This window comes from Centruroides vittatus, unplaced genomic scaffold, assembly GCF_030686945.1.
Source record: "Centruroides vittatus isolate TY-2023 unplaced genomic scaffold, ASM3068694v2 contig_717, whole genome shotgun sequence".
Classification (NCBI taxonomy): domain Eukaryota; kingdom Metazoa; phylum Arthropoda; class Arachnida; order Scorpiones; family Buthidae; genus Centruroides; species Centruroides vittatus.
This window is the reverse complement of record NW_027122456.1, coordinates 4,740,282-4,766,008: the sequence shown is the minus strand read 5'-3', so window position 1 is coordinate 4,766,008 and position 25,727 is coordinate 4,740,282. Positions and strand designations below refer to the sequence as shown.

The 25,727-nt window shown below is 34.9% G+C and overlaps 1 protein-coding gene across 1 annotated transcript in view; it reads right to left on the bottom strand.

The window, feature by feature from the left end:
- Srp72 (signal recognition particle 72) overlaps positions 1 to 25,727 on the bottom strand; it is a 51,992-nt gene that overhangs the window by 12,650 nt on the left and 13,615 nt on the right. Inside the window, exons 2-9 of the mRNA XM_067276938.1 lie at positions 20,859 to 20,973; positions 20,674 to 20,794; positions 19,820 to 19,885; positions 16,882 to 16,956; positions 16,670 to 16,787; positions 6,206 to 6,278; positions 5,342 to 5,437; positions 809 to 866 (exon numbers count right to left, since the gene is read on the bottom strand). Of these exons, the coding sequence (XP_067133039.1) occupies positions 809 to 866; positions 5,342 to 5,437; positions 6,206 to 6,278; positions 16,670 to 16,787; positions 16,882 to 16,956; positions 19,820 to 19,885; positions 20,674 to 20,794; positions 20,859 to 20,973 (722 nt within the window). The remainder of the gene's footprint in view (positions 1 to 808; positions 867 to 5,341; positions 5,438 to 6,205; positions 6,279 to 16,669; positions 16,788 to 16,881; positions 16,957 to 19,819; positions 19,886 to 20,673; positions 20,795 to 20,858; positions 20,974 to 25,727) is intronic.

The window sequence follows — 25,727 nt, the reverse complement described above, 5'->3', positions numbered from 1 at the left end:
TGACAACAGATGTCAGCACTTGACTGCATCGTCTGGTCTATCGTCTGTTTTACATATTTTTGTACAGGTGGTGTTTTGTTGACTTAAAAAGTAAATTATTTCATTTTTCGCATATTCATGCAATAATATTACTATAATAAGTGCATTTATGCTATAATAAGTTTATTTAGCTATAATAAGTCAACGTAAGACATGACGAATCGCACGAGACTAGTCGCCAACTATACCGCACAAATTAAAAATTCGCATTAAAAAAATCGCACAAATAAAAATCGCACATAAAAAGAGCGCATAAAAACAGGTTTGACTGTATGTATATATATATATATATATAAGTTTTAGATAAGAGGTGGCACCTAATGTCTACGTCTAGTAGCAAATTACTTAATATCAATTATTCAATTATTAAAATTAGCAGATTTATAGCTCCAGTATTTAAGGTGATCATTTGACTATGTATGTGTATACACACACACACACACACACAAAGCCAAACAATCACCTTAAATACAATTAAATTTATTTTTGCAATTTATACATTAAATATTCACTAATTAGAAACAAAAATTTTTATTGTAATTCCAAATGAGTCATATTAAGCTGAATTTATTAAAATACCAAGGACAAATGAATAATTTATAAAACTATAAGGATGATTTTCCATTGTTATATATATAATAATTAATGTTTTTGAAATTCTAATTTATCTAATTACAAATTCTCTAGTTTATCAAAACTTTATAATCTAATGCAATAAAACAATTTCAAAATATATCACTTAAAAATTTCTGCTTCAGCAACAACTTACTTTGTTTATTGTTACGACATTATTAGATGCCACAGCAGCAAGAGCAATATCAGTGGGTCTGCAAAGCACATAAGTTAAATTTAGTAAATACTAAAATTTTAATATTACAGTAGAGCGTCGATAACTGGAACCAATTGGGGACTGGGGTCGTTCCAAGTAGTGATTTTTTCCAATTTCCGATTATGTACGAAAAAATATATTAACCTGTCCGATGTTCAAATTTTTCTCCATTGCGTATCGCTTCCTGTTGAATTTTTCTCCGTTGCGTGTCGCTTCGTGTTGAATTTTCGTCGATTTTAAGCCTAACGAAAATTTTTATAATAATAATCGAGGCTATTGTATCAGTTAAAAATTATTTCTTTATTTTGTACAAACAAAATAAATATATTGAAGAATATAAAAAACATGAAAATTATACTTTAGAAGTAAATTTAGTATCAAAAACGTTTGATTCAGCACGACACAGTCTGACTGAAAATCGTTCCAGTTTCCGGCCATTTCAATTACCGACGTTCCAATTTTCGACGCTCTACTGTAATACTAAAAAAATATTTATAAATAAAACAATTAAATAACAAGTTTGAGTGTTTGAAAAAGACCTTTTATGCATAAATATATATAAATTATTAGGCCATGAAATATCAAGATTCTAAAACATTTCATGTTTATTCATATAATTTAATTTCGAAATTCTTCCTGTACTTTTTTTGAACTACGCTTTGCAAATTTTAACAAAATTTACAAAGAATAGTCCAAGAGATAAATTTTAAAATTTATTATTAGGTTTAGGAACATACTACATCAGGGCTTCCCAAACTGTGCATCGTGATGCCCTGGGACATAGCGGCACTATCCTAGGGGAGTCGCGAGACAATACCCACAGGTTACCTGCACACAACATAATGAGTGAGTGCGCAATGCATGGATCTCATCACTCCGCTCCTCCATTTTCCGCTCTTTCGATCAGTTTTTTGTTTTTGTTAACTACAAGTGTTGATAAATCAGTGTTTTGATTTCAAGTGTGTGGTATTTAATTTACGCATCATAAAATGGATAACTTTATTAAAATAAATAGAAAATGTGTTGAAGACTCAGGAAAGAGTACAAACAAAACTGTAAAAAATGAAAAAAGTACAGAAAATATGATGACCAATATTTAGATTTTGGATTTACCTATGTTAGCAAAGGAAATATGGAACTACCCCAATGTGTTGTTTGTTATAAGCTGGCAGTTGAAAGTGTAAGATTCGCCAACTTTAAAGGGGGGATACAATTAATCCTGCGTCACTGACACCAGTGTAAGATTTGGACTGGTGTAGACTGGGTTTAAATATCCCGCGTCAGGATGAGCTTAAGGGAACCCGTGTATGTGGGCGGTTGCGAAGGAGGTAAATGACGACAAGTGTTTACATGCGGAAAACTGTTTATTTGTACGAATACACACTTACATCGGTTAGGTTGTACCAAATCTCGGCGATCTTCAGAACATGAGAGTTCGGCAGGTCACTATGTCCAGTCCCGGGCAGACGAGAAGAGTTGTTGGACGATGGAGACGGTGACGGTGGCACACTTGAAGTTCTGAGGGACAATACAGCACACACTGATTTAATCCTCAAGAGGCACATCGGTCATTCCGAAAAACTCTCTTTTTTGACCTTGAAGTCCCAGTTTTTATACGTTTTTCTCGTGTCCTATCCACCTTGCGGATTGGTCCCTCGTCCCTTTCCTCGCTTCCCGATTGGCCTCCCTTTTGTTTCCAAGTGCAAAACGAGACCATGTCGGGTCGCGGGAAAGGTCCGATTCGAGGTGTCTATTTGACACCCTTTTTCGACTATGCTCCAAGATTGTTGATAGAACCACAACACCTGCACTCATAATTTAATCCGTTGTTTGCAATTGATGTCATTTTGGAATTCTAACGATCACGCGATATTTTTCTATCTCTTCAATTTTTCCCTTTTTCTGAAATTGTTTTCCTATGTTTAATTTTTTCTTTGAATACTTGTGTCAACCTTATATCTCTTTATGAGTGCGTGTGTCAAAGTTCTACCTTTGGATTAAACATTAACAGGTCGTTTAACACGCGTTGACGTCATCCTGAGACTCGTTGTTTACATTTTTCGTTACGTTGTTTTGATTAAGAGTTTTTTTTCTCTCTCTCTCTCTTATATAATTTATCGTTATTTTTTCCACAACAGCATTCTGCATTTTTGCTATTTCGGACCTTGTCTGGGTCCTTACAAAAGTATGCTTCCTAATAAATTGAAATGTCATTTAGAAACAACTCACAGTAATTTACAAGGAAAACCACAAGACTTTTTTCTAAGAAAATTGCAAAAACTAAAAAAAATCAGTCGACAGTCCTTGTTTTCCAAAGCATCTATTCCCTCCAAAGCACTGCTTGCCTCTTACAAGGTCGCTCACCGTATTGCCAAATGCAAAAACCACATACAATTGCTGAAGATCTTATTTTACCTGCAGCAATTGATATGATATCAGTAATGATTGGAGAATCGGCGGCTAAAGAAATAAAAAGTATTCCTCTTTCTAACAATATGATTAGTCATTGCATTCATGACATAGCTGAAGACCTTAACGTGGAAAAACTTTCTAGTTTATTTGCCATTCAACAGGATGAAGCAACAGACAGTAATAATGACGCTCAATTAATACTCAATTAATATGTTACGTGCGGTACATGGAAGAAACAAATGTATGTGAGGATTTGTTATTTTGCAAAGAAATGACTGATACTGGGAAAGCTAGTGATTTGTTTGCAATCATAGATTTATACATGGAAGAAAATAACATTCAATCGGAGAACTGTGTCAGTGTGTGTACAGAGCTTGTGCAATGTCAGGGAAGTATGGGGGACTTCAAGCTCTCATTAAAACCAAGGATCTAAATGCAAAATGGACATATTGCATCATACATAGGGAGGCCCTGGCTACAAAAAATATTTCACCTGAATTAAATCTTGTGATGAATATAATTATTAAAGTGGTAAACTTTATAAAAACAAGATCCATGAAGGCAAGATTTTTCCAAAAGCTTTGTGAAGACTTGTGCTGAGCATACATCTTTATTACTATAACTCTCATTGGTTGTCGAGAAATAATGTACTCTCTTGTGTATACAAATTAAAAAATAAGTTGTACACGTATTTATTGATAGAATCACATCGTGACGCAGAAAAGTTTAAAGATACTGACTTCTTAATAAAACTGGGGTATCTGCGACATATTTGAGAAATTAAATGTCCTTAATAAATCGCTGCAGGGAAATGAAACGCATATACTGCAACTGGCTGATAAAATTGCAGCATTTAAAAAGAAGTTGTTGTTGTGGAAAAAAAAATAGAAGAGGAGCAAAGAAATACTGACTGTTTTCCTGTTTTAAATTGCTTTCTGCAAGAAAAATCTATTCAAAATCTGGAGCCAAGTTTGCAATTGATATTTATCCAACACTTATCAATATTAAGCACTCATTTTGATACATATTTTCCAAAGAATCTAGATCAATATGATTGGATTAGAGACACATTCCAATCGACCCCACCCCATCTACACTTTCATCAGTCAAAGAACAGCTGTTAGAACTATCTTGTGATATGAGCCTAAAACTACGATTCAATAAAGAAAAACTATTTGAATTTTGAAGCAATGTATCCCAAGAATATCCTACTATCAGTACTACAGCATTGAAGGTTCTTCTACTGTTTGCTACGCTGTACTTGTGTGAAACTGGCTTTACTGCAGTTGCAGTAATCAAGTCGAAATACAGGTCACAAATAAATTCAGAAATAGAAATGAAAGTAGCAATTTCAAAACTTCAGCCCTGATTTGAAAAGTTATGCTCAGAAAAGCAAGCTCACCCTTCTCATTAATTGTACTGTTATGTTTTCTAATAAATAATAATTATTAAGATTCTATATTCTTCGGAGTTTTCTTTGAATAATAAAGTAATTTTAATGCCTGCTAGAGCTACACACAGGTATCTTCTTTTAGAACGGCATCACAAAAAATTACAGCCTGTAAAGGGAGTCGCAGTATAAAAAAGATTGGGGAACCCCTGTACTACATTTTAGAATAACTTTTGAATTTAAAGTCTATGGAATTTCAAATTTATAATTAACATAAATAAATAAATAATAATTATAAATTTAACACAGTCCAGTTTCATAATATTAACTCAAATAAAAAAATATATTAATTTAATAATTAAACAGCTATTTGACAGTCAAATTCACTTTTTTGAAACTAATATCTAGTTATCTAAAATTTATATTTTTCTAATCTGATATTATATTAGAAGTGATTAGAATACATTTTTTTTAGTAAAATAATAAACTAAAGTTAACCATTATCATTTTCAAAGATATCAGATATTGAATTAGGAATATAAAACACATTGTTCCATATTCCTAATTTGTTAGCTATTGCAACAAAATTGTATTCATATTATTGTTGAAATAATTAATGAATCATCAACTTAAAAAACCTTATAACTAAATTACATTAACAGTTCACATACCTTTGTTTTAATACTTGATTATACAATTTTAAAGCCTGATCTACTTTTCCTTTCATTTGCAAAGCATATCCATTTGAGTCCTTTAAATAGAATAAACTCATAAATTTTTCATACTAAGCCATTCAAAGCCATTGCTAAAAAAACCCTTACTATACTTTTCTTAAGGCTTAACTCTCAATTTAATATTCATCAATTAGTGAAACTTTATTATTACTTTTATATTATCAATCTTAACTCAAAGTGACTATTTGCAAATTTTTAAATATCTGCATCATATATACAGTGGTGGACAAAACTTTAGCAAAACGTAAACATAAACGATTAACATTATTAGAATTATTGGTTCAATTATGTTCATATGTTTTAAAAAAAGTAAAATAATAGATTTATACAATAATGAAAGAATAGTGTTGGAATATTTCTTCCAAAAAGTAGAAAACTAGGTAATTTAAATTTAAATGTTTTAAAGTTTTGTCAACATAAATTACTTGGTTTTCTATTTTTTGTAAGATATATTCCAATACTATTCTTTCATTATTGTGTAAACCTAATTAATTTACTTTTTTAAAGCATGAGTGAACCAATAATTTTAATTAAATTAATTGTTTAGGAGGAATTTTTGCTTGTCTTTAAAGTTTTGTTCACCACTGTATATATACAAAAATCATATCAATATGGAATTATTATTATTTTAATTAATTGAATATGGCCAAATTATTTCTGACCTGGAATATAAAGACTAATTCAGAGCATATATTGTGTAACAAATTAAGCAAAATATCAAATATATATGCACTTTAGTTTTTACAGTAACTAGTGTTTAGTTTAAAAATTTTTTTTTAATTCTAAAATAAAAATTTTTACCGAATAACTCCAAGTTCTGACTCAATTTCTTCTTCTGGTACATCATCATCTTCAAGAGATTTTTTACAAAGTTCTGTTATAAAGTATCATAAGAAAATAATAAATCACATGTAACATGTTATCGATCAAATGTAATGTTTACTTTAAAAATGAAAAACATTTTATATACTATAATGCATTCTAAACATAAGAAAAGAAAATAATCTCATTACAAAAATATATTTCAAGAATTCTGGGCATTGAAACGGATTTATTTAAGAACAAAGAATTTCAATAACTTTAAAATTTCAATAAATGATTAAAAATTGTTTACTCATAGAATTTCAAACACTTACGTAAATAATCTATATTTGTATAAAACTTATGAGTCACAGTAAAGAGATGTTTTCAAGACAACATTTAATTACAGCTAAGATAGCTAACAAAAAAAAAAGCTCAAACTGTTTTCAACAATTTCAACAACTTAAATAAATTGCTTATTTCATGAATTTTGTAAAAATGTAAAACCCTACCAATCTTAAAATATTACTTTTAAAAATGTTTTTAATTTAGTTTTCTATAAATAAGTAATTCATTTATTCACATTTAAGATGAATTCTGATAAAACAGTAATTGCATAATAAAATGTATTAGATATTAACAAAATAGAAGCCAGATTCATGAAACTGTTGTTAATAACAATGTTGTATGTAAACCAGCAGTTCCCAAAGTGTGTGCCATGACATCCTAGGGAGCCGTGGCTACCTCACAGGGGTGCTGCAAAATATTATAAAATTTTCATAATTTTATTTCCACTTTCAATTCAATGTGATAAGATGCAGCATTTAGCAGACCTGATGCAAATCATTAACTCAGTAATAAAGGTGGCACATAGAATCGCAAAATGTAAAAAGCCTCATACCATCGCAGAAAAACTCATTCTACTGGCTACTGTAGATATGGCAAACATTATGATTGGTGGGTCTGCCGGGTAGCTGTTTTCAAAAGTGTCTTTGTCCAATAACACTATCAGTTGCAGAATACAGCACATAGCGAAGGACCTCCAATGTTCAGTTATTGAAAAAATAGAAAGGAAGGAATTTGGGTTGCAGCTGGTGAGGATACAGATAATAATAATGATGCTCACTTGATTTGCTATGTACAGTTTATAGATAATAATAACAACATTAGAAGATTTTCTCTTCTGTAAAAGTATCACTGCTGGTGCTAAGGCCCATGACTTGTTCAAGATCCTTGATATTTTTATTTCTGAAAATAATTTAGAGTGGACCAAATGTGAGGTTGCAGACGAGGTCCGTAAATCACAAAATTCTTCCATTTAAATTACAACAACAGATTATATAAAAAGGAGAGAAAAAAAAAAAAACTCTTGACCTAGACATCGCGGCGCAAGATGTAACCAACGAGTGTCAGAACACGTGCCGGGACACGTGCCGGAACACGTGCCAAAACACGTGTTAAAAACGATCTATCTATGTCAAAGAACTCTGACACGAAAGGCCATAAATAAATGGAATTATGACGTAAAGACTCATAAATAGGTGAAATTTTGACTCGAGTGCTCATAAATAGTCGATCTAAGAAAACAACTTCGAAAGGGGGGGGCAGTTTAATAGATAGAAAACCATCGCGCTTGAATCGTAAAAGTTCCTAGATGACAGAAACCGCAATTAACGGGCTAAATTATGAGTCCGAGTCATGTAAATTTGTCAACAGTCTCCGAACACAATGGTCAAAAAGACGCCAGATGGACACTCCGAGTCGGACCTTTCCCATGACCCGGGTCGTCCCACGTTTCGCCTAGAAACAAGGGAAAGACCAATTGGAAAACGGGAAAGGGGATGAAGAGCCAATCGGAAATCGGAATAGCGGGCGAAGAACTATAAAAACCCGGGATCCCGAAGGTCGAGAGAGTCTCCTCCGCATCCCGCAAAGAGCTGTGACCTGTGTTGTGTTGTGTCGCCGCCAACGACGTACGACGCCTCCGCACCTCTGCGAGCATCGGTCCAGCGATCTCATTCGTCCGCCCCGGGGCTTCGACGGAAGGGAAATCTTCGCCACTCCGAAGGACTGTAGAGAAGTGGACTGTCTATTGTGGATGTAAGCATATATGTTCTCCAATAAACGGGTTTTCTTATGTAAAACACTTGTCATCATTTGCCTCCTCCGCCACTCCCACATGCAAACGTCCCTTAGGGTCATCCTGACCCAGGGATTTACTTATCCCCACCTGTCGGCAGCCTTACACTGGTGTCAGAAGTGGGATCGCGTCCATACAAAAGGAAGAAGGGGTTTTCATTCCTGCTCGAATACATAGTAGTATTGTATGCGAAAAGAGCATAGGGGATCATTTCATCCCAATTGCGCTGACCTGCGTCGACGTAATGAGTCAGGATATCTATTAGGGTTTTATTAAGGCGCTCGACCATTCCATTACATTGGGGATGGTACGCTGTCGTAAGAAGCCTTTCCACATGCAGCAATTCGCAGACTTCCTTCATTACCTTGGACACAAAGTTGGATCCTCTATCGGTAAGTAACTGTTTTGGGACCGAATGCTTTAGAATAATTTGTGTTACGAACGCCTTTGCCACGGTTTTAGCGGTAACGTCGGGCAAAGGGATCGCTTCTGCCCATCTAGAAAAGTGGTCGACAAAAACCAATAGGTATTTGTTTCCGTTATAAGTAGTAGGGAGTGGACCCTGAATGTCTAATGCAGTACGCTCAAAAAGTCTCGATATTTTAGGAAACGTCTGCAAAGGTGCTTGATGACCATGCAGGGGCCTTCTCCTCATCGCGCATTCCTGACAACTGTCACGGTAATGCGTGATATGTTTGTTCATTTCGGGCCAGTAAAACTGTTTTTGTAATTTCTTCCGCATCTTTTTGGCACCTAAATGTCCTGAACTAGGAATGTCGTGAAATAATTTTAAAATGTATTCTATCATTATTTGGGGAATTACTAATCTATCCCAAGTCTCATTCCTTTCCGGGATCGTTTTCCTATGATAAAGGGTTTGATCCGCATCCAAATAAAAGTTTGCAGCATCTAGGTTTGTTTCCTGTGAGGATGGGTTTCCCGTTAATTGTTGCCTGACCTGTTTACAAAAGGGATCCTTCCTCTGTTGTTCTTTTATTTGCACTTTACTGTATATAGGTTGCATTTCGCAGATCTTTGCTACGGGCATTCGGCTTAGCGCGTCTGCATTTGTATGGGCTTTTCCTGGTTTGTGAATTATCTCAAATTGGTATTCTTGTAATGCTAAATTCCAACGACTAAGTCTCGAACTTTCGTCCTTAACGTTGATGAGCCATCTAAGAGGCCTATGATCTGTAATAATTGTAAATTTCCTTCCATAAAGATAAGGTCTAAAATGTTTAATTGACCAAATCACGGCCAAGCATTCCTTTTCTGTGGTACTGTAATTTCTTTCCGAGGCCTTTAACAGTCTGCTAGCATATGCCACTGGGAGTTCTCCCCGTTCATCTTCCTGTGATAACACAGCGCCTATCGCGGTGTTTGAGGCATCTGTTGCTAACACAAAAGGACGGCTAAAATCTGGGGATCTTAACAGGGGTGCAGTTATCAAAATTTCCTTTAATTTTTCGAACGCGGATTTGTGTTCCTCGGCCCAGCGGAACTTTACATCGTTCTTAAGTAAGTCCGAAAGGGGCTTTGAAATTTTTGCATATTGCGAAATGTGATGTCTATAGTACCCTGTCAGTCCCAGGAACGCTCTAACATCTCGCTCATTCTGAGGTTGGGGGAAATTTCTAACGCACTCGATCTTAGACGGGTCGGGTCGGATACCATCTTCCGACACTTCGTGCCCTAAAAACTTTATTCGCTGCCTCAGCAGCTGGCATTTTCGGGGCTTCAACTTCAGACCTGCCTTTGCCAGGCGCTGAAGGACAATTTCCATCCGTTCTAAGTGAGTTTCGAAGTCTGGACTAAATATCAAAATGTCGTCCATGTAGACGAGGCAAATTTTGTTCTTCAGACCGCTTAATATTAAATCCGCACATCTTTGGAATGTCGCTGGGGCACAGGTAACGCCCATTGGCATCCGATTGTATTGGTAGTGCCCCGAGGGAGTACTAAACCCCGTCTTTTCTTTCGATTCGGGGCTCAAAGGCAACTGCCAAAATCCGCTTAAAGTATCCATGGAGGAAAAGTATCGCGATTTTCCCAGCAAACTCAATGACTCCTGGATATGGGGCAACGGGTACGGGTCTACCTTGGTAAGTTTATTTAATTGTCTATAATCCACCACTAATCTGTAACCTTGGGGCTTTTTAGCGACTAATAACGCAGGTGCCGACCAGGGGGAGCTGGACGGTTCAACTACGCCGTTTTTGATCATATTTTCCACTATCTCATCCATTATTTCCCGTTGCGCGTATGGAATTCGGTATGGGGCACGACAAATAGGGGGGCTGTTTCCAGTGTCTATTTTGTGCTCTACTAAATCACAATAGCCTAGATCGTAATCGTCTTTCGCGAATACTTGTCTGTATCTGTATAATAAATCTAACAAAGGGGTCAGCTTATCCTCTCCTACTTCGCTAAAATCGAATAAATTCGCAAATTGAGCTCTTGTTAACTCTGTTTCATTTAATCGCGTTGTTTTATTCTGCTTTGCATCTTCCTTTGTTTCTTCTTCTGCTAAAAGAAATGTTCCTATTTTACTCCCCTTTTTAATTTTAACGGGTTGTGTCTTTACGTTCATTATCCTAACGGGTACTTTTCCATGCTTCTGTATTTTGACTAACGTACAAGCAATAAACACTCCCTCACTGTCGGGGATTGTTGGTTCAACCACTCCCACTTGATGAGTCACCGAAGAGTGGACCTTCCCCTCCACAATGACCTCAGACCGCGGGGAATGACGTAGTCGTCCGCTATCGTCACCTCCTTAGGAGAGTTGTCTTCTCCCTGCTCTAAGCTATTAACGATTGTTTGTTTTGGCTTCTTCCCTATTTTTCGCTTATTTTTTTGTGCGCGTTTGATCTTTTTCTTTTCTGCGTTTTTTCTAGTTTTATTCTCGTTTTCGCTAATTAAAGTTAAATCTAAATCGTTTCCTGCCGATGCACGTGTATTTGCGTCAATCTGCTTCTGACAATTTCCGATAGATCTCTTTAAACTAGGATGGTCGGCTGTTTCCTTTAACTCAGCTAAACCCCAAAAGGACACGATATCGCCTGAGGGAAAGCTAAGTGTCGCGTTCCTAACCGAAATTGTGACGTCATATAATTCGATAATGTCTCTACCAAAAATTCCGTCGTTCGGCTCGGTGATTTCGGGTCTTACCAAATAACAATCATGATAAAAGACTAATCGTCCGATTCTGAATTTTAATCTAAACTTCCCGATCGTCTCTATGACGTGGCCGGTAACGCTAACTAATTCTACCGTTCTCGTTTCGGCTCGCGGTAATAGTTCTATGTTGGGGAAAAGGGTTCGAGATATTAGGGTAACGGCTGCGCCGGTGTCTATTGTCAACCGTACTTCCCTATCCTCGATCTCGCAAATCATCGTACAGGGAGGCAAGTCTCTACCTTTCGATTCGTTTATTCCCGCGAATGGAGTTGGAACAGGGCCTTCTCGTATTCGTTCTACATTATGATTTCTTTCTCGAAATTGTACCGAAGTGACTCTATCTAATTCTCGTGGCTGCTTATTTTCTGATGAGCCACGTTCTGGTGCGGGTAATGCTAAAAATCTAGAGGGGGTCGCGTTGGTTGGCGTTCGTTCGGTATCGAAGCCACCTCCTGTACCACCATGACCATAACGCGGTGGGTAAAAGGGAAAGGGTGCAAAATGCCCGCTACTTCCGGGTTCAAATTGCCCGAATCGCGCCTGATAAAAGGGTATCTGCCCTGACTGACTAATTTGAAAGGGGCCCGACACATTTCGTGTGGGGACTACCCAATCGGGAGCGTCACTCTTCGCTCCCCACCTGCCCTGATACCGCGGAGGGACATTTCCTCCGTACCATTCGTACTCCCCCGGATTCCAATTCGGCGAAGGGTTTTGTACGTATCGTTCTCCGTTCCCTCCCCACGGCAACACAGGGCCTTGTTCCGGATACTGATTATAAAAAGGGTATCGCGCGCAGAATTGTCTTTGCGGGAAGGCGGGTGGTGATCGCGGGGAATATTGTTGCGGTGGGCGACGCTGCAGGCTTGGGGGATAACGCGGATTTCGCATCCCATTGTTTGCCCTTTCAGCTTCTTGGATTCGATTTGTTCGCGACGGTTCATCTCGTCGGAAGGCGTTTGTTTGCCTTGACGCTGGCTGTTGATCTATCTTTTTCCCTAATGTCGCTAATTGCTTCGAAAGGTGCGCGATTTTTGTGTCGAGAGCCGATTCTCTCCGCGGATTGGTCTCCTCTGACTGAGCGTCGCAATTATCTACGATATCGCCTATACTGGCAACTAAACTCCGCGTTTTTCCTGTCAGTTGATCTATTGTCTCCTCGCGGATCGCTATTTTTAACGCTTCCGCGAAGGTCGCTGGATCTTTGCTCATTACCTGTCTTTTTAATCTATCTGTTAGACCGTGCAAGAATTGGACACGCAATTTTTCGTCAAGTTCTCGCTGTTGACAGCGTTTGATAATCGCGCTTTCCTGTTCGTTTACGCCCGTGTGATCTATAGCGGTTGCACTGGCGAGAGTCTGCAAGCGGACTGCGAACTCCTGCACCTTTTCATCTCTCTTCTGGGTACACGCGTGGAATTTTTGAACCTTAATAGAGTACGGCTCTTGATCAAATCTCTGGATCATTAGCCTTCGAAAGGTATCGAAGTCCGTCACGCATTTCATCTGCAGATCGCGCCATGCGAAGTCTCGGGCCACGCCCGTGAGCTTGCACTTGGCAATGCTCAGACACTGGCGAGGCGTCCATCCTGCCAAACTCGCGATTTCTCCCAATGTGTCGAAAAAGTCTGAGACACTCCCCGTTTCGCCCGAGAATGACGGGATCAATCCTCCGAACGCGGAGAAGGAGGGGAGAGAGCCACTACTGCCACCGTCCCGAGGTCGCGTCGGAACACTTGCATCAGCCTCCATCGCTCAACCCACTTTCTAGAGAAACTTTTTGTCGGCTTACTTACTCGAATTTTGTGGGCCAAAATATATCCCAAACTTCTGACACCAGTGTAAGGCCGCCGACAGGTGGGGATAAGTGAATCCCTGGGTCAGGATGAACCTAAGGGACGTTTGCATGTGGGAGTGACGGAGGAGGCAAATGATGACAAGTGTTTTACATAAGAAAACCCGTTTATTGGAGAACATATATGCTTACATCCACAATAGACAGTCCACTTCTCTACAGTCCTTCGGAGTGGCGAAGATTTCCCTTCCGTCGAAGCCCCGGGGCGGACGAAGTGAGATCGCTGGACCGATGCTCGCAGAGGTGCGGAGGCGTCGTACGTCGTTGGCGGCGACACAACACAACACAGGTCACAGCTCTTTGCGGGATGCGGAGGAGACTCTCTCGACCTTCGGGATCCCGGGTTTTTATAGTTCTTCGCCCGCTATTCCGATTTCCGATTGGCTCTTCATCCCCTTTCCCGTTTTCCAATTGGTCTTTCCCTTGTTTCTAGGCGAAACGTGGGACGACCCGGGTCATGGGAAAGGTCCGACTCGGAGTGTCCATCTGGCGTCTTTTTGACCATTGTGTTCGGAGACTGTTGACAAATTTACATGACTCGGACTCATAATTTAGCCCGTTAATTGCGGTTTCTGTCATCTAGGAACTTTTACGATTCAAGCGCGATGGTTTTCTATCTATTAAACTGCCCCCCCCTTTCGAAGTTGTTTTCTTAGATCGACTATTTATGAGCACTCGAGTCAAAATTTCACCTATTTATGAGTCTTTACGTCATAATTCCATTTATTTATGGCCTTTCGTGTCAGAGTTCTTTGACATAGATAGATCGTTTTTAACACGTGTTTTGGCACGTGTTCCGGCACGTGTCCCGGCACGTGTTCTGACACTCGTTGGTTACATCTTGCGCCGCGATGTCTAGGTCAAGAGTTTTTTTTTCTCTTTCTTCCTTTTTATGTAATCTGTTGTTGTAATTTAAATGGAAGAATTTCGTGATTTACGGACCTCGTCTGCAACCTCACACAAATGCATTGGTATCTTTACTGATGATGCTTGTTCTATGTCCAGATGTTATGGAGGATTGGAAGCACTTTCTCAAAGCAAAGACCCTGATGCACTGTGGACCCATTGCATTATTCACAGAGAAGCGCTTGCATAAAAATATCTGAGTCCTGCATTGACCAGAATATGTAATACAAGTAGTAAACTTTATGTTAAACAAGTAGTAAATGGCTGTTGAAGGCAAGATTTTTCAAAAAACTATGTGAGGATGTGGGATACACGCACACATCTTTGTTGTACTACAGCACTTTGAGAAAGTACAAAACATTACCACGAGAGAGCAATGGCTCTCTTGAGGTAATGTTTTATCTCGTACGTTTTAACTGTGACAGGAAAGTTATATTTTTCCTAAAAAGGAAGACCACAAGTATGCTGAAAATTTTGTGATTGAAGATTTTTTGTAAACCTAGCATACTTATGTGATATTTTTGAAAAGCTAAATGCTCTGAATCTCTCCCTGCAGGGAAGAAACATGCATGTTTTTAAAGTTGATTGAGAAAATTTCAGCTTTTATAAAAAAATTAAAACTATAAAAAAGAAAAATAAATGAAAACTGAGGAAAGGATGTTTCCCTTTGTCGCAACAGTGTTTGACTTCCAATGGAATTGATTTCTCTTGAGATATGGAACTTCATTTTTAAGTAACATTTATCACAGCTTATCACCTGGTTTAAGAAATATTTTCAAAATGATAATATCGATAAATTTGCATGGATTCAAAATCCATATATTGCCAGTGCACCATCTGAATTTACTGCTGCAGAAGAAGAGAATCTTATTGAGTTGTCTTGTGACAATATGTTGAAAACAAAATTTAGAAGCATGGATTTAACTGAATTTTGGATATCAGTAAAAGATGAATATCCCCTTCTGAGTGGTAAAGCTCAGAGAATTTTAATTCCATTTGTGACTTCCTATTTGTGCAAGGCTGGGTTTGTCACTGTGATAAAAACAAACATTGCACAAAAATCAATGTGGAGAAGGAAATGAGGGTGGCTGTGTCCAGGTTGATTCTAAAGTTTGAGAAAATGTGCAGTGATCAACAGGCTCATTCATCCCACTAATTATAATTAATTGAATTTGTTCAATTACATTTTTTGTTATCTTAAATATGTGTTTTATTTAATTTTTACTTAATATTCTAACTCTTTAATTAAAAAGATATTGGCTATTTTGCTATTTTGCAAATTGTGCTCGTTAGAATTTGACATAGGGCACCTTGGAAAAATTTGAATTTATTAGCAAGGGTGCTGAGAATCAAAAAAGTTTGGAAACCACTGATATAAACTGACATTATTATTAATAACAATTTAAAAGTTTGTTGCATATGCAATTCACAAAAACTATCTTAGAGTACTATACTGCTAACAACAAAGTAACTAGCATCTTATTGTGTGGAATCATCACTTGTGTTGGCTACAGCCAGAAAGGAATTATATGTTTAACTCCTCATTGTTTTAGAACTTATTGAGTGGTTGTAATCATCCAAGAAAAACACTGATATGATATATTAAAATTAAGATATTTTATCTATTTTAAAAATCAGTTCATAATATGAAGAAATTATAATAGTTTTAAACAAAATAAGACAATTGACATTTATCACCAATAAAAAAGTAATCTACTTCAACCTGATTTTGTCTTATATATAACACATCATATATATCTCTAATTATTCTAGATGTTACTTGACTAATATAATCATCATCTACAATGGATTAGATACTGTCACTACAAAAAATGTTTTAACATATATTAAACATGAGTATCAACTATAATGGTATATTCCATCTCCATATATGCAATCAATGCTCCTAAATTAATTAAAAATTACACCTTTTGATAATAATATGTAATAAGTTTGTTTATTTATCATACTGGTACAACCATGATGTAGGAATATATTAAAAAACTATATAATCATCAATGTACAGATGGGGTAATTTGATAGATTCAGCATGACTGTTCATTCTCATTACTGATTATGTTCTAAGTTTCTTCTGTCATTTTGAAATGATGAATAATGATACTATGCTGTTATGATAAAATAATCCTGCAGATTGATAACATTTTGATTAAAATGATTTGTGAATACATTCAAACAACTTACCTTAGAACAAAAAATTGTTATTTTAATAACATGTTTGTGAATCTAGCCCTGTATTTATAATATGATAAAAAGAATTTTATAGGCTATTTCACAATCAATTTTAAGTTGAATATTTCATATCTTTGTATAATTGTTCAATGTTTAACATTTTAATTGAAATAAATTAAACAAGCTATTTCACCTTCAGCTAAATGAAGTTTCTTTAATGCAGCAGCATACTGATCTTGAGCAAGTAAAATACAGGCACCATTGTAGCAAATTTCAAAAATATGTTCTTGAAATTGAGGTACATTCTTTATCTAAAAAATCAAATATTTATTTTTTGATCAATTATTTTTTGAAAGATTAATATTTTAAGATTTTTAAAATTTAATACATAATTAGCATTCTTACTGTTTTCCCTTTTTCAGCATATAAATTTGCTATAACTGCAGCTAGATTAGTTTCTCGCTCTTCTTCATAATCATCCTATTTTCAAAAATTTTAAACATTTATTTCATTAAAAAAGTAAACATGAAATTTTTATAAATATTTTTAATTAGCTAATTAATTATAAGTAATTTTATTCAAACCTTTATCAATAATAAAGATGTTTCCTAAATGTTAACTTTAACTAATATATTTAAAAAATGCATATTTATAATCAAAATGTTTTAAAAGCCATGTGAAAATCAACTAAAAGTAAGTAATTTTGTTGTAATTGTGATAACAAGGAAGATCATTTATACTAAATTTAGCAGAACTGGTGCAAATTGAAAATGCACTCTTCAGACAGAACCAGGACACTTTAGCACAGGAAAATGCTAAGCTAGTGGTGATACATAAAAGACTAACTATCAACCTAAGGAGACACTATCACAGAAAACTCCAATGGACCTTAATGTTTCAAGTGCCTAAGAGTCACGAACACCCCACATTCCCATTTACTGTATGGGATGACTTGCACTTACCTGATTTTGTCATAGAAGTTTTGAGCTTTGGACCTAAATTCGCACCCCCTCTGAAGAGAGGATTTGAACCTCAACCCTGACTTGGAGGCTCTACTGCTAGGCCTACCAGACAGAAGTAAGGAATACTACAGATGGAAGGCCACACACACAATTAAAAAAAACCAAGGAGCCATACGAATTAATGCAGTTGAGAACAAAATTATGATGCACACGCTGCTGGATGCAGCAAAATGCTGGTCAGGGCCAACAAGACCAAATCTCTGGTCCTCATGAGGCTTGCAACGTATGATCAGCTTTTATTAGAGTACGTCAATCTAACCCAATGTGACATTGTGGACAACAATACAGAGGACAAATTACATTCGAGGGCTAAGTGCTTTGCCAATACCAAATTAGCTAAATGCCTGGCAATGGAAAATATTGTAGTTGACTCTCCTAATACATGTAAGCTTTTTGCATTTGCTAAAACTCACAAACAGGGACAACAACTACGTCTGGTTGTCGATAAGGCTAGAGCACCGACACACAAGCTTGAGAAGCTCTCACACAAGCTACACTCTCCCTACCTGGAGGGGTATCCTTATACTGTGAGTAATCCAATAGACATCTTAACCCTCCTCAGGGAGATCACCTCCCCTCCCCAATTTCTCACAGTATTGGACTTTAATCCCTATACTTGTCAATTCAACTTCTGCCTACCTTTTGTACCATCAGAGATCTCTTATTCAATATCCTAAATGATGACAGCTTGCACCAGCAATATTTATTATGCTAAATTCATTTTTTCAATTCAATGGTACAGTATACACACAAGGAAGAGGAGTCCCAATGGAAAAGCCCCATCTCGGGACTTATGTGAGATGGTGCTAAGACAAATAGAGTGCAAGATCCTCCCTCACCACTCCCCAACATCATTTTATATAGGAGGTACCGGTACATAGATGACATAATCATTGTATGGAGAACAATTCCAGATATTTCAGCCTTTGTCGACTCCATTAATGACAACCCATATGGCTTGACCCTGGAAATCGATCAGGTGCAATCTACAAAGGTTCATTTCCTTGACATTAACATTAGAATTGAAGGGTCAGCAATCTATACTGAGGTGTATCATAAACTGGGATAGGAGACCATATACATACCTGTGGGGTCTTGTGACCCACCTCAGTATAAAATTACAGCCTATACACCTTAATTAGGAGAATGCACACTCACTCATCCACTCAACAAACAAGCTCTCCAGGCCAAACTGAGACATAGCCACAGACCATGGGTATCCCAAGCTCACCCATAAATTGATTGACAGATTTGATCCTGTCTAAGTCCACTTCCATGGCGAAGATCGACCTGACGAAGAAGAAAGGATCCCAGTCACTTACAACCCATATCTCAAATCACTATATACTGAGACAGCTAAAAAGCACCACATTCGCATCGCATACAGAAGATGTCCAACCGTATTTGACATCCTTCGTAATGGAAAGGATGGTCCCAACCAGGACAGACTCCCCAGTGTATACAGCATCCCACTTAAGGATCACAGATGCGATAGAAACCTCATCTATATCGGCTCTATGAAGCACTCCTTAGGGATTAAATTGTAAGAGCACACCGTTGAGATACAGCATGCGAAGACCACCACTGCTCTTGCCATTTACGCCACTAATACAGACACAGAGCCAGATTTTAATCAGATGAGAGTTATCCACACCTCACAGCACACAGAACATCTAAGGTGGTTAGAGGCCATTTATATCTATAGATCTAGCCTCAAGAACAATTGTATCAACCACAAGGAGGAATTAACTCTGTCCATAGCATGGCAAGTACTAATGTACAAAAACCTATAAATATCGTCAATTGCTGGAGTGCACATGCCCATAAGGACGTCATCAAGAGGCATGTGTTCGAATTTCAAGTTGTGTTCCTATTAATTGATGTACATTCATCTGGCAACACTTGTAAAAAGTTGTTGGTTGACGAGTTTTTGTCCTGTTGTTCAGATTAAGGTTATACAGTGGAAAGTAAAGATGTAAATGTGTATTGCTTATTATTAAAGTTAAGTAAAGAAGTAAATAAGAAAAGGTAATGTTTTTATTTATTATCTTAACAGTTCCTTTTTTATTTTTTAATTTGTATTCTATTGGAAATTTGCCTTTACCTGAAAAAGAACCATTTAGGGTTCAAAAACGTTTGTAAAGAACTGCTTTTTCGGTTTTTTCGTTGTTTTTTGGAATTCACGCAAGTAACAGGCTTGGAGGTATGTAAATTAAATGTCACAATATATTTGATTACTTTAAGATTGTAAATAGTTATATGATACATGTCATCTATTATATATTAAAACTTAATTAAATTATAAAATATTTTGTACTTACTTCAGAATTTTTTATTAAATTTTTGTATATTTCATAACATTCATCATATCTTTCTAAACGATATAACTGTAAAGTAAATCATTAAAATTATTACAGAATACAATTATTATGCAAAATGCTTATAATATAATTATACTTTATTAATGTAATTATCAGAGACTCGAGCAGAATATTGTTAATTGTATATTGAGACAGAATGACATATATCTACATTTACAAAAATAATCTCAAGACATTTTTCCAAAAGATAACATAACAATACAAAAGTTATGAAAACAGTTTCATGAAAAACTTATTAACTCATTTTAGGTTTTTTCAATGATTTAAAAATAATTAACAACTCTGCTTAATTCAATAACTATTTGCTTAGTAAGAAATTGAACTTTTAATTCTTCAGTTAACTATTCTTATTGTAAATATCAAATAGAAACAATATATTTCATTCTTAACTCCATATCTCTAACTCTTTTGTGATACATTTTTTAGTGAAACTATTGATTTTATAGTAAGTAGATGTTACATTTTCTCAGTTTATTTGATAGATCATAGTCAAGATATAGAACAATTTAAAATGGGAATATACTCATTAAGACTAATTGTACAAATACCTATAAATATCATCAATTGCTGGAGTGCACATGCCCACGAGGACATCATCAAGAGGCATGTTTTCGAATTTCAAACATTTGAAATTTGAAATCGAAATTTCAAATATAATTTTTTGTACAGATTATGTAGCAAAATATTGCATGAACATTTAAATATACTGTTCAAATTATATATTTAATTTGACTATATTATAACTATCATTAGTTAACTAATGGTTATAATTGTTTTAATAATAAAGTACTTACTACTTGAGCAGAAAGTTCTTTTAATTTATCATTGCTTTGTGATGAATTTTGTAAAATAGACCAAGCTTCTTGAATTCTATTCAATCGATATAAACAGTAGGCCTTTTCAAATTGTAGCTCACTAAAATGTAAATAAATCTTATTTTATAAAATTTCTAATTTAAATTGAGATAAAAACACCATACCTAAGTGTAGAATGCTTTTCCAATAGGTTATAAGCATTTTCAAAATCTGACAAATGAATTAAACACACAACTTTGCAATGAAGAGCTTTATCATCATCTGGAACTTCTTGAAGAACTGCAAAATAATAAGTTAGTTAAAAATTAATTGATTTCTATATCAAATATATATTAGGTTGTAAAGATGAAATATAAACATTTTGAAAAAACTTTATTAACAATTAACTCAACAATGATTACAATTAGTGAAATTTCCAGTGAGATATGTTATAAAAGAGAGTAAATGTGATGACTTCAGGTTATGACATGTCTTGCTTTTTGCTGTTGTTAACATTGTCACTTGGTGACATAAAATGTTCCCTTTTGTTAGAAAGAGTAGGAAGAAAATGGAGTGATTATAAAGTTTATTATTTCTATTTTGGTGATTTTTTAATTGCTGATTGTATTAATTAATTTCTCTGTATGGAACTTCGACCATTGTCTTCTCACCCACATACGTTGAAGAAAGCATATTTGATATGTATCTAATATATCAAATAATATATATATACACAGTATAAGTTACATAACATATACATCATACTCACACCGAAAATGAGGCCAAAGAGCTAATGCACAAATGTGAGAAAGTCAGCACCAGATATCTGCAAGGGTGAGATTTTCTGTCCCATAAGCAAGAGATACTATTTCTCATTCATGCATGGTTTTGCTTTTTTGAGAGCCATATAAACTTATCACTTGCTACTATTAATATGTCTTGAATTATGTTTTCTCCTTACAAACAAATTCTACTTCTGTCACACTCAACTATGCACACTCTCAAAACAAGAAGTTCGAAAAGTTTCTTGACAACTAGCACCCTCTCGTTCAGTTTTAACCAAACTAGGTAACTATTCACACTGAATGTTCTAGAACATTTTTTTCCCAGTTGTTTGTAGAAAAATTGAAATGTCTAAATTTCACCATTACAATCTGTTAGAATATTGTTGGATAATTCAATTAGAGATTTTTGTTGAAATTTTATAATTACAAAAATTTATAAAAGTAGTATTAATCATTTTATAACTGAAAATTTAAAATAGGATGATTAAAATTAATTAAATATAATGTTCATATTAAGATCTCTAGTTTCAATTTTTCCCAAATCATTTTTTTCTTTTAATTAAAAAAGATATTGATAACTGGATGGTCAAGTGGTCAAGATGGCAGCCTATTGCTCTGGGAGCCCTGAGATTGAATCTGGACAGGTTAATAAAGCCCAGGAATTTTTCAGGATGTAATTCATCCTAATGTGTCAAGCCTATCCCTCACCGCTCGGCCACCCCATTGTGAACCTGACCGAATCCATAATGGCCTTGCTAAAAGAGACCATCTTAATTCCCACAGGGAGGAAAGAGTTAAAAAAAATTAGAAAAATATTCTTCATCCTTTACTTATAGCAAAAAATAATTTCATTGACAACCAACATTACAAATCCAAATTTTAATGTTACCAATAATTTATATTTATTATGCAGAATATTCTATATTTAGGTAATCATTTCAAAAGATGATAATCATTTTGCCATTAGCTACTATTTGATTGCATGTATACATTTCATTTGATGATAAGTATGTGCATTTTGTTAAGAATGTTAAAGAAGTAAACAGTACATAACTTATTAGTCTGTAATACAATTTTAAATGAAAACAATATAAGTCTAATGAAAAATGTCAAAAAAGAATAGTATACTGTATTTCATTTTGAATCATAGTTTATTGTAACATAACTGTTAATAAATCTATTTCTGTTTGAATGTTATCTACATTGACTAAATGATGAGTAATGATCTAATTGGAAAATAAGCTTCTTGTTTTTTTACAGCAATCTTTGATACAAATTAATTTTTATGTTATCATATGTGTAATTTTTAAATAGTGAATAAAGTTGTTAAGTCAAAAAATGAAATAATAATATTTATTACTTTCTGTGAAAATATATTTATTTCAATTCTCAATACCTTTTGTTTGTTTTAAACCCACAACTGATTGTTATAAAAGATTATTTTAAAATTTCTTTTGCTAGCAATGAAGAAATCAAAGAGTAATGAATTTAAATATCAATGATTCATACAAGAAATGTTTTTTTTCTACAGTTTGGAATATGAAAAATTATCAACAAATATTAAGTGCAGAAACTGTACCAACATATCTATTTTTATTATTTGCATATAATATTTACATCAATAATTACAATCTGATAATTGAGAATTGTAGCTAATATATTCATACCAAAAAATATCCATCATTTCTTATTCAAAATTATATAGTTCAATGCCTATGATATCTTTTATTTTACAATTTTCATGTATATTATAATATATATATAAGTTATGAAAGTGCATGTTAGTGCACACGGTGATGTAACTGTCATCTTGAATTTTTTTTGAATGATAGTCAGTATTATAATTTTTTCATGGCTGCTTTGAATGCTCTGTAGGCAAGACAATCCATTTTTTGGTTAAATTTTACAATTAGGAACCTTCTAACTTTTGTCTCTAAAAACATATTTTAAAATCATAGAGCCCTCCATCACAATACTTTCAATAGTAGGCCTATGGGCACCACCATCTTGTTGGGCAGATGACTTCAACAAGTCTACAGTAGATATAATCCTAGCTAAGAAAGATATACCATATTTTACGGACTATAAGACACACTTTTTTCTTCAAAAAATTGCCTCCAAAATTCAGGCGCGTCTTATAGTCCATAGCATCTTATAAATATTTTTTTTAAAAATTGCTTAAAAATTAAGGTGCATCTTATAGTCCGTAAAATACGGTAATCAAAAAAACTCAAGCAGATAAAGAAGTAACAAAAATTGATCTGAGAAACAAAGATTTGCCATCCATAAAAAAATGGAGATTGCTTTTGGTTTGTTATTACATGTAAATAAACATAGTAAGAAAGTATAAAATTTATTTATTTATTTTTTGGGGTCTCCAGAATGAATTAATCAAACTCCCACAAAAATCTATGGTAAATCAATAATTGGTTAATAAACAATTAGGATAACCAACATGATCTTGGTAGGGATTAAGTTTGTTAACCAATCACCCACTGTATTTATCAACTGGTTTTTCATTTTTTATATATCACTGTAATTTACCTTGACACTCTACATATACGAGGGCTATTTTTTAAATAAGGTCCGTTTGTGAATAAGAGTGAGAATAATGCGCAATCACGGCAGTATGCATGCGCTTCTGCTCCGAGCAAGCTTGATGCATGTTTTGACGCCATTTGTAGCCATATAGTCTGTCTGTATGCTGAGCTGTAGAAGTTTAAAATGTTTAAGAAAATTGAGTCTCCCGCCGACTGTGAGATACAATCTCATATTCGATTCTTAAATGCATGAAATTTGGCAGCAGCGGAAATTCACCATCAGATTTGTGAAGTTTACGGTGATAATGCTATGAGTGACAGTAAAGTTCGAAAATGGGTAAGAATGTTCAAGGATGGGCGAGTTAATGTGCATGATGAGCAACGCCTGGCCGACCTTCTCTGATTTCTGAAGATTTGGTTCGTGATGTGGATAACAAAATTCGAGAGGACCGACGATTCACGATTTCACGATTATCAATTGAATTTCCACAGATTTCAACATCAGTTTTGTATACCATTGTTTTCGGAGAAACTGAATTATCGAAAATTGTGTTCTCGGTGGGTTCCAAGACTGCTTTCTGACGATCACAAAACAGAAAGACTGGACAGTGCTTTATCGTTTTGACTCGATACGATTATCCACACAGTCCAGACCTTGCACCCAGTGATTTTCACTTGTTTTGATACTTAAAGGAGTTCCTTGGTGGTCAACGGTTCAACGACGAAGAAGTGAAAACTGCAGTCATGGATTGGGCTTCTTCACAGGCGGCAGATTTCTTTGAAGTCGAAATTCAAAAAATTGTTGAGCGGTATGACAAATGTTTAAACAAAATGGAAATTATGTAGAAAAGTAGATAAAAGTATGTAGTATATGGAAAAAAATATATTTTAATGATATTTACAGTATTTTTCTTCTTATTAAAAAACGGACCTTATTTAAAAAATAGCCTTCGTAAATGCAATTGGACATCAATAGATATAATAATTTATAGTTCTTTTGGTCCAAAATTCTAGGCAGTTTATTCAGTAAAAGATGAATAGAATTCTGACTTCTTTTTTGAAAATGTCAAATTAGATATAAGCACAAAAGAGGGCACAGATTTAGAAGAGTATAATTTAAAAATAATTTAAACTAGGAAAACTTTGTCCCTGACTGAAGTGAAGCAACAGCTTTCAAACTCACATAAGATCTTTGGGGGGTGCAAAATTAAAGGACTCATCACTGCATATGCAAAGCAATTCTTACCTTTGTTCTAAAATTCTAAAACTTCCTTAACTTACATAATAAACTATCGACGTGGTGGGAGTATATAAATATATATGTGTCACTTATGATGTATTTTAAAAATATTCCTGTATTTAACAAAAAAAAAAGCCTAAAATTACAACAACAACAACCCACAAAAATAATTAATAGTACTCAATTGAAATTTTTCCAAAAGACTTACAATGAGAATCCAAAACTCAATGTGCTGTTGTTGTTAATTATTTCTTGAAAAGAATTTTTGTGCAAGGTATAATACATTAAGATATGTAGGTTCAATTTTTCCAGAAAAAAAAAAATTTAGTATTAAAAAAAATGGCAAGAGCTCTGCCATATTTCAAATGTCGGTTAGCACACACCCTCAAACAAAATAATGAAAACTTTTCCCATTGACATGGAGAGGACCATTAACCTCAAAATCTCCCGTTTTAGGTGAACTTTAAAATTTTGTGTCCATTACAACAT